General features: G+C 56.6%; 2 protein-coding genes across 2 annotated transcripts in view; both read right to left on the bottom strand.

Annotated features, from left to right (window-relative positions):
• Positions 1-1,928, bottom strand: part of DNAH2 (dynein axonemal heavy chain 2) — an 81,507-nt gene extending 79,579 nt beyond the window's left edge. The window contains exons 1-2 of the mRNA XM_032498694.1: positions 1,792-1,928; positions 75-266 (exon numbers count right to left, since the gene is read on the bottom strand). Coding sequence (XP_032354585.1) covers positions 75-255 — 181 coding nt within the window. The 5' untranslated portion in view covers positions 256-266; positions 1,792-1,928. The remainder of the gene's footprint in view (positions 1-74; positions 267-1,791) is intronic.
• A 5,579-nt stretch (positions 1,929-7,507) lies between these two features.
• EFNB3 (ephrin B3) lies at positions 7,508-15,317 on the bottom strand. Its single transcript, XM_006175818.3, has 5 exons — positions 13,164-15,317; positions 10,657-10,949; positions 10,373-10,465; positions 10,158-10,262; positions 7,508-9,729 (listed from the first exon to the last, which is right to left on the bottom strand). The coding sequence occupies exons 1-5, from the start codon at positions 13,283-13,285 to the stop codon at positions 9,320-9,322; spliced, it is 1,023 nt and encodes a 340-aa protein (XP_006175880.2). The 5' UTR covers positions 13,286-15,317; the 3' UTR covers positions 7,508-9,319.
• Positions 15,318-15,379: the final 62 nt, after the last annotated feature.

Raw genomic sequence — 15,379 nt, 5'->3', positions numbered from 1 at the left:
CCTGCTCCCCAGCCCTAAGACCCTCCTTAAATACAAACATCCTGCCTCCAAGCCCCTACCCAGCATGTATCTACCAGGTTCCTTCTTCAGCGACTCCAGCTCCAGCTCCAGCTCCGGCTCCGGCTCCTCCTGGGACTCACTGCTGACCGGCAGGGTGACCTCTGCTGCCTGTGTGGCCAGAGGGGCCTGCGGGGTTTGCCGGCGGGCACCCTGGCTACCCACTTTCTTCTTCTTCTCAGCTTTGCTTGACTTCATGTGGGCAAAACCTGCAGACACACGGGAAGCTGAGGGTTCACAACCAGATCCACCCCCAACCCAGCCCCGATACATGCAGCCCCTTCTGAATTCATCAATTGATTGAGCCCCCCCCCCCCAGTATCATAATCTTACCTGGGGGTACCAGAACCCTGCTCTATTCACCACAAGAGGCCTTGCAGTTCTCAGTCCCTTCCCTGGGATATCCCACTTTCTTTAGGGTACTGGGTTAAAAATCAAAGTCAGTTCCTCAAAGAATTAGGAATAATTGGAAGCTAAAGATGAGGGCCCAGCAAACACGCCACTAATAAGGATTTAGGAACCCCTATCTCTACCCAGAACAGTCAGGAAAAGATCTACTACGCTGAGGTGTGGTTGCACACACCCTCAACCCTCTATACCTCAGGGCCCTGTGTAAGTGAGGGCCCAGGGAAGGGAAGACTGTCCCCAGGTTCCACACCCTTTGTCACTGTCAGGTCACTGAAGCAACCAAGATGATCTCCCTGTGAACCTCCTTTCCTCCCAGGTTACCCCCTGGAAGGGGGAAAACAGAAAAATGCCACTCCTACCCACACTAAAATCTGCAACCTTCTTAAACAAAGGGAAAAAATGATATTTGCAATGTGTCTCTTTAGCATTTAATTCCTGCGAGGTAGGAACCCTGTTTTTTGTGTACTGCAAAGGTCTCTTAGCATAGGTTGGCTAAACAGATTGGAAGAAGGAAGGAAAAAGTCACTCAACAATGAACTTTGAATTGTGTCTGGGGAGGAGGAAAGGGGGGATGAGGAAGGCCCCAGTCGTGTATCTCTCAGAAAAGCAGGATGGCGGGAATCCGGGCATCTCTGGTGGGCCGGAGGGCGCTCAGGGCAATGTCTGATTCGCAGGGCATTCCCTCTTCACTCAGATCTAGTCTGACAGCCACCTGTGGCTTTTCTTCCTCATCCCCGAGGCTGTCACAGGCATTGATCATACATTATGAGTTTCAGACTTGAAGGATTTGTACTTTGCTCCAAGGAAAAATGTTCTATGAGGCCAACACATCAATAAAGCCAACTCCAGCAGCGCAGCTTCCTCCACCCGTCTCCAGAGAAGCGTCCAGCTGTGCTTCCCGGCCTCCAGTTGGAGCCTCAGAAACATTCCACTGGCAAGGTTGGAAGCCCCCTCCCCATGGGGTTCACCACACCGAGGCCCCAAGAGGAACTTTCTACTAGCGGGGGAGGAGGGGGGCCTCATTCTGTTACTCAGGAAATATCGTAGGGGGCAGCCCTCTCCTTCAACCACCAGTGGCTACCAGCGGACAAATTTCCCCTCACAGTTGCTGCCTCACACAACTGTCACAACTGTCCCCGCTTCTTTATCTCAACCCCAACTGCCCTCTTCTCCCCTCCCCCACCAACTGCCCCTTCCTCTCCCCTACAACTGCCCCTTCTTCCCCCCTCAACAACTCTCCCTCCTAACCCCTCACCACTGTCCCTCCTCCCCGCAGCTTCCCACTCTCTCCGGTACCCGTCCCTCCCCTCTGCCGCCGACACACACCTCACGACTCCGACCCTCTCCTCCCCAGGCGGAACGACTGGCCACTCCAGCTAAAAAAGTTGCCCCGCGCCTGCACGCGTCGCCATGGCAACCCCGGGCAGGGAGGGGGCGACTGGCTGCGGCGCGAGCCCGTGTAGCCAACCTCCTCCGCACAGGCGCAGTAAAGCCCTGCTCGGCAGCTCCCTGGCCCTCTCAGCCAGCGTCTCTCCGGCGGGCACCCGGGGCAAGAAGGCTGGGGGGCAAGGGAAAGCCGCTAAACCCGGCAGGCTGGATGGTGACTGGGGGCCTGGTCTGAGGACAGGCTGCAAGGCTGGGGCTGGAAACAATGAGTAGCCTCCCGCATGACACTGAAAAGGCCGCGGGAACCCAAGCGCCCGACCCCGCGCCCGGGTCTATGGGCTCCATCCCGGCCGAGTCCAGCAGATGGCGCCCGTGGTCCCGCCCGCGAGGTTCGCGGGCGCTCTAGAAGGCGCTCCAGGATTTCGAAGCAGCCGTGGCTGCAGCTGAGTCTGGGGGAAAAACCGGGGCTGGAGCACCCCTGCCCTCCCACTTGTTCCCCCTTCTTAGTTCGGACTGGGGTCTAGGATCGCCGGGCAGCACTAGACGGGGGAAGGAGGGAAGAACGGAACTGGAATTTTTGGAATCTGAGGATTGGATTTGGAAAGCATCTCGTATTTTGCGGGGGACGGGAGGCGGGGACTCTCTGGGGAAGGTGACCGGGCCGGGGAGGGGCTCGGCTCTCCTTAAGAACAAAGGCTGAGCCCGGGGGAAGCGAGAGGAGAGGGGTGTGAGAGGAGGGGCAGACGGCAGCGGGTGCTAGGGGGCGCTAAGGGCCGGGGCTGCAAGAAGAGGCGCCTGAACACTGAGCTGTACCTGGGGCCTGGAGAAGCTTTAGGAAGGCCTGGGAGATGGGGGGGAAGCGAGTTAGGGAGATGGGAAGGCACCCTCCCTGCTTCCATCAATAGTGCCTAATTAAGACAAAGCCAGCAGCGAGCCCACTGATTACATTTCCATGAGGAGCTAAATTGATAACATTTTCTTTGCTGGATGAGGGGGAGAGAAGCTGGCACCCTTTTCCTGGTCGGTGTTCACACCTGACGGGTCTCATATGCCAGTCTGGCAGGGCGAAGAGTGGCAGTCTCTGGTACTCCGCAGCTCTGACCTCACCATCCTACCTACCCCATCTTTATTTCCAGAATTGACAACCCCTGCCCTTGGCATCCCCCACGCCGCCCATTATCCTTAAGTTGGGTTTCTGGGCTCCTGTCCAACCCACCACTCTCCTGTTGCTGAGGGCAAGGTTTGAAAGAGAGAGGAGTCCGGCTACACCCAAAAACCAGCTGCACAGCAAGCAGGGCTAGGTGGGTGATCCTCTAACCAGTTAGGGAGTGGGTGGCAGAGAGGTGATGTGATTGGTCAGATCCCCCAGGGAAAAATCCCAAAGGAATGAAGATTTGAAGGGAGGCATAGGATGGGGAGACTTATAGGCAGGGCTCATGGCTCCCTCAGGGAGAGGAATGTTGTGTAGACCCCATTTATTTTCTGACCCCCCCACAACCTTGGCTGTGCCTAGGGATCCCAGCCCCCTACATTATGCTAAATAGGTAATCAAACATCTCGCTTTGCTAATTACTGCTCAATCCGATTAAACGCTGCTGAAGCTCATCAACAGAGGTGGAGGTAGGGGGAAGGGATGAAGGGGGGGCCCAACCACAGCTGTGAGGGGGTTCTTGTCCCCAGGGGCTCTAGGGGACAGCTGAGAAGCAGTCGGGAAAGCAAGACTCAGCATCCTCCAAAGGAAATGGGCAGAAGGATTGTACCACAGGACCCTTCGTCCCACTGCATCCTCCCAGCCTCAGGCTTTCCCTCCTCGCAGAACCTTCATTACCCTCAGAACCCAGGCATCCGGCCATTCCCACAGCTCCCCCCACACACCCCTGTCCCAGCTTTAATAAGTTCTGTTCTCTCACTGTCAATATTTGATTTCTCAGAGCCATCTCCACGGAGAGAGGGGGCCCTTCCCTTTCTTCCCCCCTACCTTGGCCCTCTTTTGCCCACCCCAGTCTCTTTGTGCCCCCAACCTTCTCTGAACTAGCTGACTTAATGAAATGATATTAAAGTCTTAAGCAACTCCAAAAAGAACAGTTGTTATGGTGAAGGGAGTGGGCAGGACGCCTGGGTCCCTGAGGGGAGTACGGGCTGAGGAGGGGGAGAGTGAGCCAGAGACTAAGATCTAGAGGCCCCAGTCCCCAAGGAGGAGCAGCAGATTTAGGGTGAGCTGGGGGCCAGCCCTCTGGATCATGCTGGGAAGCGAGGAATGACGGCTGGGGGCAAGGAGAAGGTGGGAAGAGAGAGGACATTCCGGGGGTCCGGGTCTCAGCCTGCTGTCCAGAGCATCCGTCAGGGATGGAGGCCGGCTGGGGGCACAGGGCCTCTGTGCCAGCTGCCTCCCTGCTGATTTTGCCCTGGGCTGGTCCCGTGAGAACCAGAGTAGATTCCTCTTCAGCCCTGACTCATCTCTCTCCCCCCACCCCACAGCAGACCCCCACAGGTGATTTGTAGCTGATGCCCTCACAACAGTCACAGCCAGGAGAAGAGCTGAGGGCTTCCAGGAGAGGAGAGAACAGAGGCCAAGGGATGGGGAGCCAAGCACCACCCCCACCTCCCCCCACCCATCCCATCTCACTCCCCTGGGGACCCTGGCCCAGCCCCAGTCCCCTTGGGGTGGTGGGAATGCAAGGACATTTGGCTGGGCTGATTGATGAGGGAGGAGGCAGCTACCAGGCACTGAGGCTGCTGTTTGCTGAGCACACAGATTCCTCCTCCCCACTCACCAGCTGCCGCCCCCCGAGGCTGCTCCATCTCCCTAGCACTGCCACCAGCCATGGGGACTGGAGGGAGCCGATGCCTCAGCTTCTGATGGCAACTGAGGGAAGTGGGAGAACCAGGCCACCAAATACTTCGATTCCTTCTGGGAATCCGGGGCCCCTGGGACCTGGTCCCCTCAGAACTCCCTTCAGGACTCCACCTTCCCTGCTACCTTTCAAACATCTCTCCTGTGCTGAGTTTTCAGTCCCATTTATTCTGCATCCTTTTTCCTACCCCCACCCAGCTCTCTAAGCCCATCCCAGCCAGCCCCCTGCCTCCAAACCCACCTGCAACATTTCTCCCAGCCTGCCTACCGATCTTAACACTCTCTCTGAGGTAGGGGGTGCCCCAGGTTCGTGAGTGCCAATGGAGCCCCTTATGTGGCTCCATTTTTCATTCTAACTGAAATTCCGGTTGTGATGTCAACCATTCCCCATCAGAAATTCACACTGCCACCCTTTGCTCTGTTCTCCTTTGATTGAAACCCTCAGCATAAATCACGTACACTAACACACACACCTCAACCTAATTTATATCCTGCTTCTGTTCAGAAGGATGGGGGAAAGTCTGAGTTTCTGCCTTCAGCACAGCCCCCAGGACAGCCTCCATCCTATGCTGAGGGAGAGGAGAGGGCATTACCTTCTGTGGTCCCCAGTCTTCTCACATCCTTTACATCTGCTCTTCCTATCTGCTCTAGACTCTGTACCAGCAGCGGTACCACAGCCCCCAAATCTCACAGCATCATCCCTGCCCTCCCAGAGCATAAAATTTAGTTGAGGAAAACACAACTCACATCTGCACAAGAAACAAAGGAAGAAAAAATATGGAAGACCGAGTTAGATCAATTTCCTAAATGTGGATCCTTCCTTAGTAACTTGCTCCCCTACAAGCTGAGGCTGGGAGACAGGATGTCTAGAACACATGTGTGACTGTGGTGTCTTTCTAGCTATTCCCAAACCCGCAGAGATTTCACCTCTACACTTTGCATTTGCTGTTCCCTCTTTCTGCTGTGCCCTTCCCCAGAGTGCCTACCTTCCTCACTCTTCATTATTCAAGATCCTGAACAAATGTCACCTCTTCAAAGGGACCCTCCTGACCTCCTAACATACAGCATCTCCCTGTTACTCTCCATCCTCTTCATCCTGTTACTCTGTTTTGTTGATATCACTTATCACTACCAGAAATGTTATGTTTTTTCCCCACCAAAATGTGGGCTTCAGGAAAGCAGGGACTTTGCCTTGTTCACCATATACTCCTGAGTGCCTGAAATAGCACCTGGAACAAAGTAGATGTTTAATAGGATGTTGAATGAATGAGTGAATTAATGTCTTTCTGCACCTCTTTTCTTTTTGGTGTAGTTGTTACCCTAGGAGTCTGTGTATTTGTACCTAGAAAGCGAATAGGATGGCATGTGTTGTTCTGTGCAGAAGTCACCTGAGCTTTCAAATAGCTCAAAAGATCCACAAGTCACTACACACGTGGAAGGCTGTAGGTCTTGTCCTGTTCATGTTGGGGGGTAGTCTATAGATGCCAGCGCTCCAAGGGAGTGTGTCCCAGGGTACTGTGCAGAATGTGCTGTTCCTCTCCCCAGCTGTGCATCTGTCCCCAGGTGTCTTCCTGTCTCTCAGCGTGTTATGATGTCTCGGCTGCTTTGGTGAGGTGTTTGTCTGTCACGGAGACTATTTATCCCCACTTCTCTTCCCTCTCGTGTCTCCACCTGTGCCTCTAGATGTACGTGTATGGGGAGTCTTCCTCGGCTCCCTTGCCCCCTCTCACACACAGCCCTGCCCGAGTCGTGGACCCCTCCCTCTCTCACTGGGCCCTGTTGCTGGGCTCTGGGTTGTCATAGTGACGGTTGCCAAGTCCCTGAGGCTGATAGCCAGCGATGGGGCTGTCGGCTCCATCCACGCGGGAGGCTGATGGGGGCTTCCCATTGTGTGGAGAAGGGGATGTTGCCTTGACAACCAACCCCCACTAAGGGGCAGGGACCAGCCCTTCCACCCCCCCCCCACCTCCAGCCTCCCTACCTCAGGCAGCTCCAGTGTGGGCTTGGAAGGCAGGAGTAAATTCCAGAGAGCCCAGCACCTGGCCTCCCAGTTTTCAACTCCCCTCCTACAATGCCTGCACCTCTCAGGACCCAGGCATCTTGCTCAGACAGTGGGAGGGGCAGGGGTCCCACTGGACGGAGGAGGGGCAGGAGGACCCCTTGACCTCCAGGCAGATGGGAGACAGCAGGAGGGGACCTAAAGTCAGGGGAGGGGTGGGCAGGGCAGAGGCTGTGACCCCTGCCGACTGGCTCTAGTGATGCTCCTGACGGCTGCTTTTGTGGTTGGAGAATGAGGCGGAGTCTAAGGGGCTGAGCACCTGGGTTTTTAGTGTAGAAGAGCCTGGATTATGGGTACACAGGGAGCCAGGGGTCACGCAGCTTGATGCCTGGGTTCCTGAGTCTTCTGGGCAGCGGTGGGAGGGAATACATTGAACACGTGGACATGTTTTTTTTCCGCTTTGTTTCTGACTGCAACTTGCCTTGAGTCTGGTGCTGTGGTTTAGCAATAGGCACTTGGCTTTCCCTCAGCTGTGAAAGTATATTCACGTACAGCCCTGTGGCTGTTGGATTTATTGGCAACTCCCACTCTCACCTGGGTCCCTCTCTCCCTCCGACGGAGATGGCTGCCTTCTTCAGCCTTCTCACCAGGCCCCTTACCCACCCCTCCATGCACTGTCCACCTCACCCCTCCAACCCAACCATCTCCCTAACCCTTGGTTTCATGCAACCCAACCCTCAGCTGGTAAGCGTCTATCCACCAGGTCTCTGTCCCAATTTATGTCCAGTTATTCTCCAGCCTTCTTGTCCACTTTTGAAGTTTTTATTCTTTTTTTTTTTTTTTTTTTTTGGTTTTTTGTTGTTCAAATTTCCCTTTACAGTAAAACTATTGAGGTGACGGCCATACCCCGCCACCTCCCCCATGGCAACATCAACTTCCTGTTCCCTGGAAGGAGCGATTAGAAAAGTCAGGAAGGAGCTGGGAACTACAGCACCAGAGAGATGACTTGACCTCTGGTGGACAAAGCAACCATCTTGGCTGGTGATTGAGGTGGCCGACGTGGTGCCCAGGGGCAGCTCTGATCTAATGGAAATGAGCTGAGAGGAAATGGGAGACGACACCCAACTGTGCACTAGAGGGCAGGAAGAGGTATCAGCTGGTCACTGTGGAAAGAGTGGCTGTTGCTAAGGACCACTGTCAGCTAGACCAGTCAGTAGGCCACCATTTTGGTCACTAAGAAGGGAGATTGTTGAGGTTGAAGGGAGTAGGAAATGGAGGATATGAGGAACAAGACAGCCATCGGGGTTACTGGGGACAACAGGTGGGTTCTTGGGGTAGTCCTATTGAGTGACAGAGATTATACTGGGATAGGGGAAGGGAAGAACAAGACAAATTGGGCCTGCCACCACAGATGGCAGTCACCTTAGCTGTCCTAAAAGCAGCACAGAGAACAAGGGAAGGGAGATCCTGGCACGTGCCACTGAACACTAGGAAAATCCTCCTCAGTCCACCCGATCTTCTTATAGTAAGTTCCAGCTTCCTCCTGAAACAGGAAGTTCTTCCTTCCCCTCCTTCTCCACAGAGTGAGAACCATCCACCTCCCCCCACCCCCCAGACTAAGCCACTTCGGGTTCCAGCCAGACCACTTCCTATTTCAGAAGTGCTACTTCCTGTCCTGGATGAAGGCACTTCCAGTTCCTGCTGCACTGCTTCTGCCACTTCCCAGGCCACTTCTGTCCGGGCCTGATCACTTCTTGTCTGGAGCAAGTCACTTCCTGTCCCAAGTGGCCCCTTCAGCATCAGACCAAGTCCACATGTGTCCCGACTGGTTCATAGTTTGCTACTGGCCACTGGACAAAGCGGGACACTTCTTCTCATGGTAGCTGTCATGACCCAACCACCCCAAATGGCTGGAGTAAGTATGCAGAGGCCTGGGGCAGGGCAGAGGAGGAGGCCTGCTGCCCGTGCCCTGAGCTGGGGTGGAGTGCCAGAGCTTTCCCCATAAGGCCCCCATTTTTGGCAGACTGAGGGGAGTGGTCAGTAAGAAAAGTCAGAAGAGGGAACTGAGGGGAGAAATGCTTTGATGCCCCCACCGTGGAGATGGGAGAGGCACAGGATAAGAAGCCAAGAGGGTATAAGGAGATACAGGGAGGAGGATGCTAGGGAAGAGGAACAGACCTAGAGACAGAAGAGAGAAAGAGAATGAGAGAGAGAGAGAAGAGAAAAGAGAAAAACAGTGAGAGGCAGAAAGAAAGAGGTGGCAACCAAAAGACAGACTGTTCCCACCCCTAGCTCTCAGTGGGTGAGGGGGACAAGGACCCTTGGGTCACGGTCAGAAGAGGGAGCTGAGTCTCTGCCCCCTCCTTCAGGGGAATAGGACCCAGGAACACAGAGACAGAGAAGGGCACACACGGCCAACCAGAGGGCAGGTGCGAGCTGGGTGGAGGTCTTAGGAAATCCTAAAAGTGGAGAAGAGGCAACAGCCAGGGGGAGCAAGGGAGCTGGTAGGGTAAAGGGGGCCGAGGAGATGCTAGAGGTGTCCCTCAAACCATGAATTAAACTGGAGGAGCACCTCCCAAAGGGCTGGATGCAGAAGAGCCAGGTTGGAGGAGCCCTCATACCTTGTAGTAGATGTTTGGAGGGCTCTGGGGGGGCCCATCCTGCACGATGTACACAGGATGCCCATAGTCGCCACTCACCTTCTCATAGTGGGGACAGAAGGGGGGGTCTGCAGCCCCACCGCCCCGAAGAGCTATCCCTAGTTCCCCAGGCTCAGCCTCCCTAGGTCCCATCCCGCCTCCACCCCCGAGGCCCAGAGACCCGCCCCTCCCGAAGGAGCCAGGACCAGGGTGGCGACTCTCCGAAGGCTTGGCCCGCCGTCTCCGCCAACACATGGCACCCCCAGCCCCTGCCACGCCCAGCAAGAGCAGCGCCAGCCCCCCTGCTGCCCCGGCCACTGCGGGCATGCTGGGAGGGGGCAGGGGGCCTTCAGCACCCCGGGAGGTTGCATTGCTGGTGGGGTCACCTGGCAGGGAAGGGGTGAAGGAGGAAAGAGGGGGAGGGGCTGAAGGAGCCACCCTGGCATCTGGACACCCAGCCTTAGGGGTCCCCATGGGCTTCCCCAGCAGTGCCCAGGCCTTTGGGGACCCCACTTCCCCTCCCCCCAATTCCCACTCAGAATCCAGGTGTGTCCAGCCCTTCAGCTCTGTGCCAAGTAGTCCTCCCCACTTCTCTGACAGCACTGATTGAAGCACTGACTTGGCTAATTAGTTCTAATTGATTCTTTTCCTCATTTGGCTTCTATTCCCCTCCCACCCTCCCATCCTCTCTTCTCCTCTTTCCTGTATCACCGCCCCCAAAACTGAAGAGGGAGGGAGAGGGTGAAGGCAGGGCAGCTGGGTCCAAGAGCAGAGGAGGCTAGGGAAGGCAGGAGGCTGGACCCCTGATTCCTACCTGCTGTGTTCTCCTTCCCGGGCTCCAGGCTGTGGGCTGCCCCTCGGTCTCTTTCCATGGGCACTTCAGACACAGGCTTTCGGGGGGCAGCCCCTCCTCGGGGACCTGGAGATGGGGAAGACCCAAGAGAGAGGGGCTGAGACAGCAGTCTCCTGACCATGATGGTACTGCCCCAACCCACCTCGGCTCTTAGGAGGTACCCCAGCCCTACTCACTTTGTCCCACTCGGAGAAGCACCTTCATGCCTCTGGTGAGGCACACACCTCCCTGCAAGCTCTCCAGGCCTTCTCGCGTCCCATCCGATGTGGCTGGGAGAGAAGAACCAGAGTGAGAAGTTGGCGCTCCAGAGTCCAGCCCCTATTCTGTCTCCATGCCCTGGCCCCAAACTACCCCAGGGTATAAGGGGTCTGTCTCTCTTGGTTCCAGTAGTCCCCTCCCTCATCTGCCCTTGATCCCAGGAGCACCTCCCCACTTGACCCTGCCCTCTGCCCAGTAGTACCAATTATGTAGTAATCGTGGTGTGAGCGGAACTCGTGGCCCCAGAGGTTAGGGCTATACTCCTGGAACTTGATGGTGAAGCGGAGATCCAGATCTGGCCGATCACAAGTGAGAAGGAGGTTGGGGGCAGGGGGTGCCTCACAGCGCCGGCCCTGGGCACCCCCTACCAGATACAGCTTGTAGAACTCATAATTAGGAGAGGAGTGGGGGCCAGGAGGCCGGGCCCGGGGGCAGAGCAGGTCTAGCCGGTCCCCAATCTGAGGGTAGAGCACGTAACCACCCTCCGCCTGGAACCTATGGGGAGGAGGGCGAGGTAGACAAGGAGAAGAGGTGTCAGAGGTCTGGACCCCAGAGCTTTGCCTCCCTCACCCCACATCCTGGCAGGACAGCCTTTGAGCGGAGAGTCTATTCTGACAGAACAGGGACTAAAGACTCTGGAAGCTCACGTCGGAAGCAGCAGGAAGCCAGGCTCAGAGGTCTCCTGCCCCTTGGTGTGCCCAAATGCACTCTTCAGCCCGCCCTCGCCACATGCACACTGCCATCTCTCGCTCCATCACCAGCCCTGTTGCCATGGCAACAGGATGCCAGTTACCAAGGAGCTGGCCTCTCTGGAACCACAGAGCCCACCCCTCCCAGGTGATTTCACTATTCCACAGCAGTCAACCATGGGGCAGAGCCTCCCCTACCCCAGGCCACCACTGAATTTCAGGGATTTCAGGGCAAATAGAGGGCAGGATGGGGGAGGGGGTATGGAGGGTAATCCAGGCCAGTGTCCCAAGTTAGCCGGGCAATGTGACAGGTGGCAAATGTCTGGTCTGACAATGGCCCTAAATGGGGCTAATGGGAACCAGGATCTGTGGGAAAGCTGCCCCAGATATTTCCCTGCTCAGTACCCCTTCTTCCCCCAGCCCCTGGTCTCACACTTCCTAGGAAAAGTGTCCTATTGCTTTGGAATGGAAGGAGTTGACTTTTCTACCCATGGCCAACACAAGCCCACATCTCCCACAGCCCAGGCAGCCCCTGGGCCAGTACAGCCACTACGTGCCGGCAACTACAGCCCCTCCCTGTGCATTAATGGTCGACAGGGTCTCAGAACTTGGTCACAGGGGATTGCTGCTTGCTACCTTCCCAGACTCCCAAATAACCCACTCCCTCCCACACAACACCCCAAAGAGCTCCCAGAACACCCTAACTCCCTTTTCTCAACTCTATCGGAATCAGCCTAACTTACATCCTCACACTGCACCTGATACTCCAACTGCTTCTGGGAGTTGGTGGGTAGGAGACTGAGAGGGGAAAAGACATTTGAGATTAGATCCAAAGAGATATGGGAGGGAGGCCAGGGCAGGGAAATAGGAGGGAAGTTGTGAAGTAAAGAGAGAAAGAAGAATATTCCTAGTTCTCCTTTAATGAGCGTATAGTAAGTTCAAACACCTCACCTCTAATCTTCATAAAAGCTGTAAGGATTGAGGATACAAACTCAGAAAGGTTAAGTGACTTGCACAAGGCCACACAGCAGAAAGCAGCAGGGCTAGGATTAAGACCTAGACTTTGATGAGTTGCAAAGCTGGCCCTCTCCCCATGGCTCACACAGCCTCCCCAGGGAAGGAGGAAGTTTTCAAAACATAGAACTCTTTTGCTAATAGGGAGTGGGGTCTGCAGGGAGGCAAGGGACCCAGATGACCTCCCAAGGGTTCTGTCCTACTCTGTGTGGCTTGAAGTTTCATCTGACCCCTGGCCTTTTTTCAGAGCAAAGCAAGCATGCCATGAAACAGAGGGTCTGGTGGAAGAGTTTGCGGCAAAGATGGGGGAGGGAGCGAAGGAGTCCTCAGGATTCCAGATGCAACAGGGAAAGAGGGGACTGTAGGGGGTTCCAGGCTTCTTCTAGAAAGAAGTCCCCAAGCCAGGAAGGCAGGAAAATCTAGTCAGGAAATTGTTCCGCCAAGGGCTCACGGACCCTCTGGCTCTGGGCAAGAGTTGGGACACAGACTGTGAAGAAGAGTCAGAAAGCCTTGGAGGAGTTGTCCCCAGAGCCCCCAAACTGAGCCCCCTTGCCTCCCATCTCCACCACTGAGTCCCTTCTGGGAAGGGAGGCACCCTGCCCTTCCTCTCAGCGCCTCAGCAGCACCTACTCAGCTGCTCTCCTGAGAGCTGACATTAACCAGGCTCCCTCTAAGCCCAGCCCCCGACACCGCACAAGTCTCCCACAAACCCAAATAACCACTCCACTGCCCTCCTAGCTACCCATGAACTTTTCAGATCCTTGCCCCTTGGGGGTCTTTCAAACTCTTGACACATGGCTATCACCACCCACATTCAGCTCTGGGTGCCACCCGTGAGTCTGGCTCCCAGGATCACCTCTGTCTGGTTACCCATCAGCTCACATCAGAGCACCACCACCCTCCCTCCAGCCTCCTCCCAGATCGGAGAACCCAGCCCCCAAAGTCCCCAAAGCTTCCATAGTCCCTGCCCAGAGGGTGTGGGGTCTCCCCAGCCCCAGCCGCTCACCTCTTATTCGCCGAATTCCAGTAGACAGGTTCCAGGCTGAGCCCAGACACCAGCCCCCAAAAACCGAGCATCAGCAGGGCCCCGACTCGCACGCCCCCCGGCCCAGAATGGGGGGCCCCCATGACCCCGCCAAGGCCTGGGGGGCGGGGCACCAACTCCCCCAAAGTCGCTCACCCCCTGGGGTGACTGCTTGGCTGCCCTGGCTATTCTGCCCCGACCACCCGGGTGGCTGATGCCCCCCGCGCTCGCACGCGGACCCGCTTCCTACTCCGCCCGCGCCCCCGCTCCGGAGCGCTCAGCCCGCAGGAGCCCTTCCAGGGGCCGTCTGCAGGCGCCCTACGCCCCCGGCCCACGCGCCAGCACCCCGGGATCTGTGAGCGGGCCTAAGTAGGGGACTGGGGGAGCCGGGGGCCGGGCGGGGGCGGCATGGGGCGCCGGACGAGGGAGCCGGGAAGGGGATGCCGAGCCGGAGCCCCAGCCTCGCCGGGATTGAGGGCAGCGGGCTAAGGGAGGAAACCAGTCCCGAGCCCAGGAGGGGGGAGTTAAAGGAGAGGCGGGGAGGGGGAGAGGATGGCGGAGGGAAAAACCGGAGCTGGAGCCCGATCGGAGCGGGCGGCAGGATCCCGCAGCCCACGCCCCCCACACCTCCCTCACCTCGCGCACCTCCCGCCCAACGAGCCGCCTCACCCTGCCGCCCCGCCTCGCTCCCCGGCGCGGTCTCTCACGCCCCCTTTGTCTCTGAGACTCTCCGTCTCTGGCTTAGTTTCTGCCCGTCTCCCCTCCTGCCCTCAGATCGCCGGAGCGGTTGGAATCTTCCTCCCTCTCAAATCCAGACAGGCTCTCGCCCTCTCCACCCCGAGGAACCCAGCCCCTTTCGCTCCCGCAGCCTCCTCCTCCCCCATCCCAAAACAACACCGCTGCTCCCGAGAGGTCTGGAGAGAATAATAATAACCTTGAGGGCTCTGCACTTTATGGAGTGGGCTGAGTTGATCGTCTCGACTACCTATGTGAAGTGGGAGGGTCAGAGCTCAAGGATCCCCATTGCAGTGATGAAGAAACTGAGGCTCAGGGAGGCCCCATGACTTGCCCAAGGTCACACTGAGAATCTGGAATAACGCTGGAAACCATACCCAGGATCCTGAACTCCCACTCCTGGGGTCCCTTTGGTCACAGCCTCCTGGACTCTTTACTGCTATCTGGGGGTTGGTGAAAGGCAAGCGATCAGAGGGTAAATTTGGGCCCTTCTTGGAGGGTTGTGGGGAGAAACTGGGCTGGGAGAGGAAAGGGAGTACCTACAACCCCAAACCCGCATTCTGCCGGAAGGGCTGTTTCCAATTATCCTGGGGGAAGGGAGGATTTGCCTTTTTGGGTGTAAGAACCCTGGCTTTCAGCACCTCTGGGCAGAGGTGACATTCCTCTCCCCTCTCAAGTCGTCACAGGCCTCCTGTCCCTTCCCTTTGATTGTGAGGTCCAGAATCAAATCCCTTACTATCTCTTCAGAGACCCCCTTCTGTGTTTGGCAAGGCGTGGGGGGGTGGGGGAGGAGAGGGAGGGAGGAGCCACTTCTAGAAATAACATACCCCCACCCCCCAAAGACAGAGCGGATAAATGGAGAAAACAGGAGACCAGTGACAGCTGCTGAATGAAAGACTCTCGCCCTTGTCCTGCATCTAACGGGAATACAGAATGTGACGTCTGTGTTTTTCGGCACCTTTACTCTTTCATGTGTGCCCTTGACTCAGGCTACTCAGTCACCTGCCTACTGGGGGAGTCCAGGGGAGGGGAGGCGGTCCTCTGGCTCCCCTTCCCCCAGAGCTGAGTAATGGTCCCTCTGCTGCTGGATGATGGTAAATAGTGTTGAGCGGGAGTGAGCGGGTGTCTTGTCTGTCACTGTCTGCACAGTCTCACACAGTCACACCCAACAGTCTGACACACAGCTCCTGCCACTCCTGTTTAGCCACACTCACCCTGACCCCTGCCGCCCCCACCTTAGGAGTGAGATTCCAAGCAGGTTCCCCCCTTCAGTTTACCAGGTTGCCTAGCAACCAACCAGTCAATGGCATGAAACCCCACCCCCACTCACTTGACTTCACACCAAGATCAGCGGCCCCATTGGCTCCTGCCTTGTCCCACCTCTCCACCCTGGTTTCAGGAAAAATATGCCAGTCCCCACTGCAGCTGGACCAGGGAGCCCACCAGTACCCATCCCAGCCCCA

The sequence above is a fragment of the Camelus ferus genome, chromosome 16 (genome assembly GCF_009834535.1).
Source record: "Camelus ferus isolate YT-003-E chromosome 16, BCGSAC_Cfer_1.0, whole genome shotgun sequence".
NCBI lineage: Eukaryota > Metazoa > Chordata > Mammalia > Artiodactyla > Camelidae > Camelus > Camelus ferus.
Note: the sequence above shows the minus strand (reverse complement) of the source record. Positions and strands in the feature narration are given on the sequence as shown.

Coding starts and splice junctions, on each gene's coding strand:
- EFNB3 (XM_006175818.3), bottom strand. CDS start 13,285: ATGGGGGCCCCCCATTCTGGGCCGGGGGGCGTGCGAGTCGGGGCCCTG. Junction 10,466..10,656: donor CCACGATTACTACATAATTG/GTACTACTGGGC, acceptor CTTCTCTCCCAG/CCACATCGGATGGGACGCGA. Junction 10,263..10,372: donor GCTTCTCCGAGTGGGACAAA/GTGAGTAGGGCT, acceptor CCCCATCTCCAG/GTCCCCGAGGAGGGGCTGCC.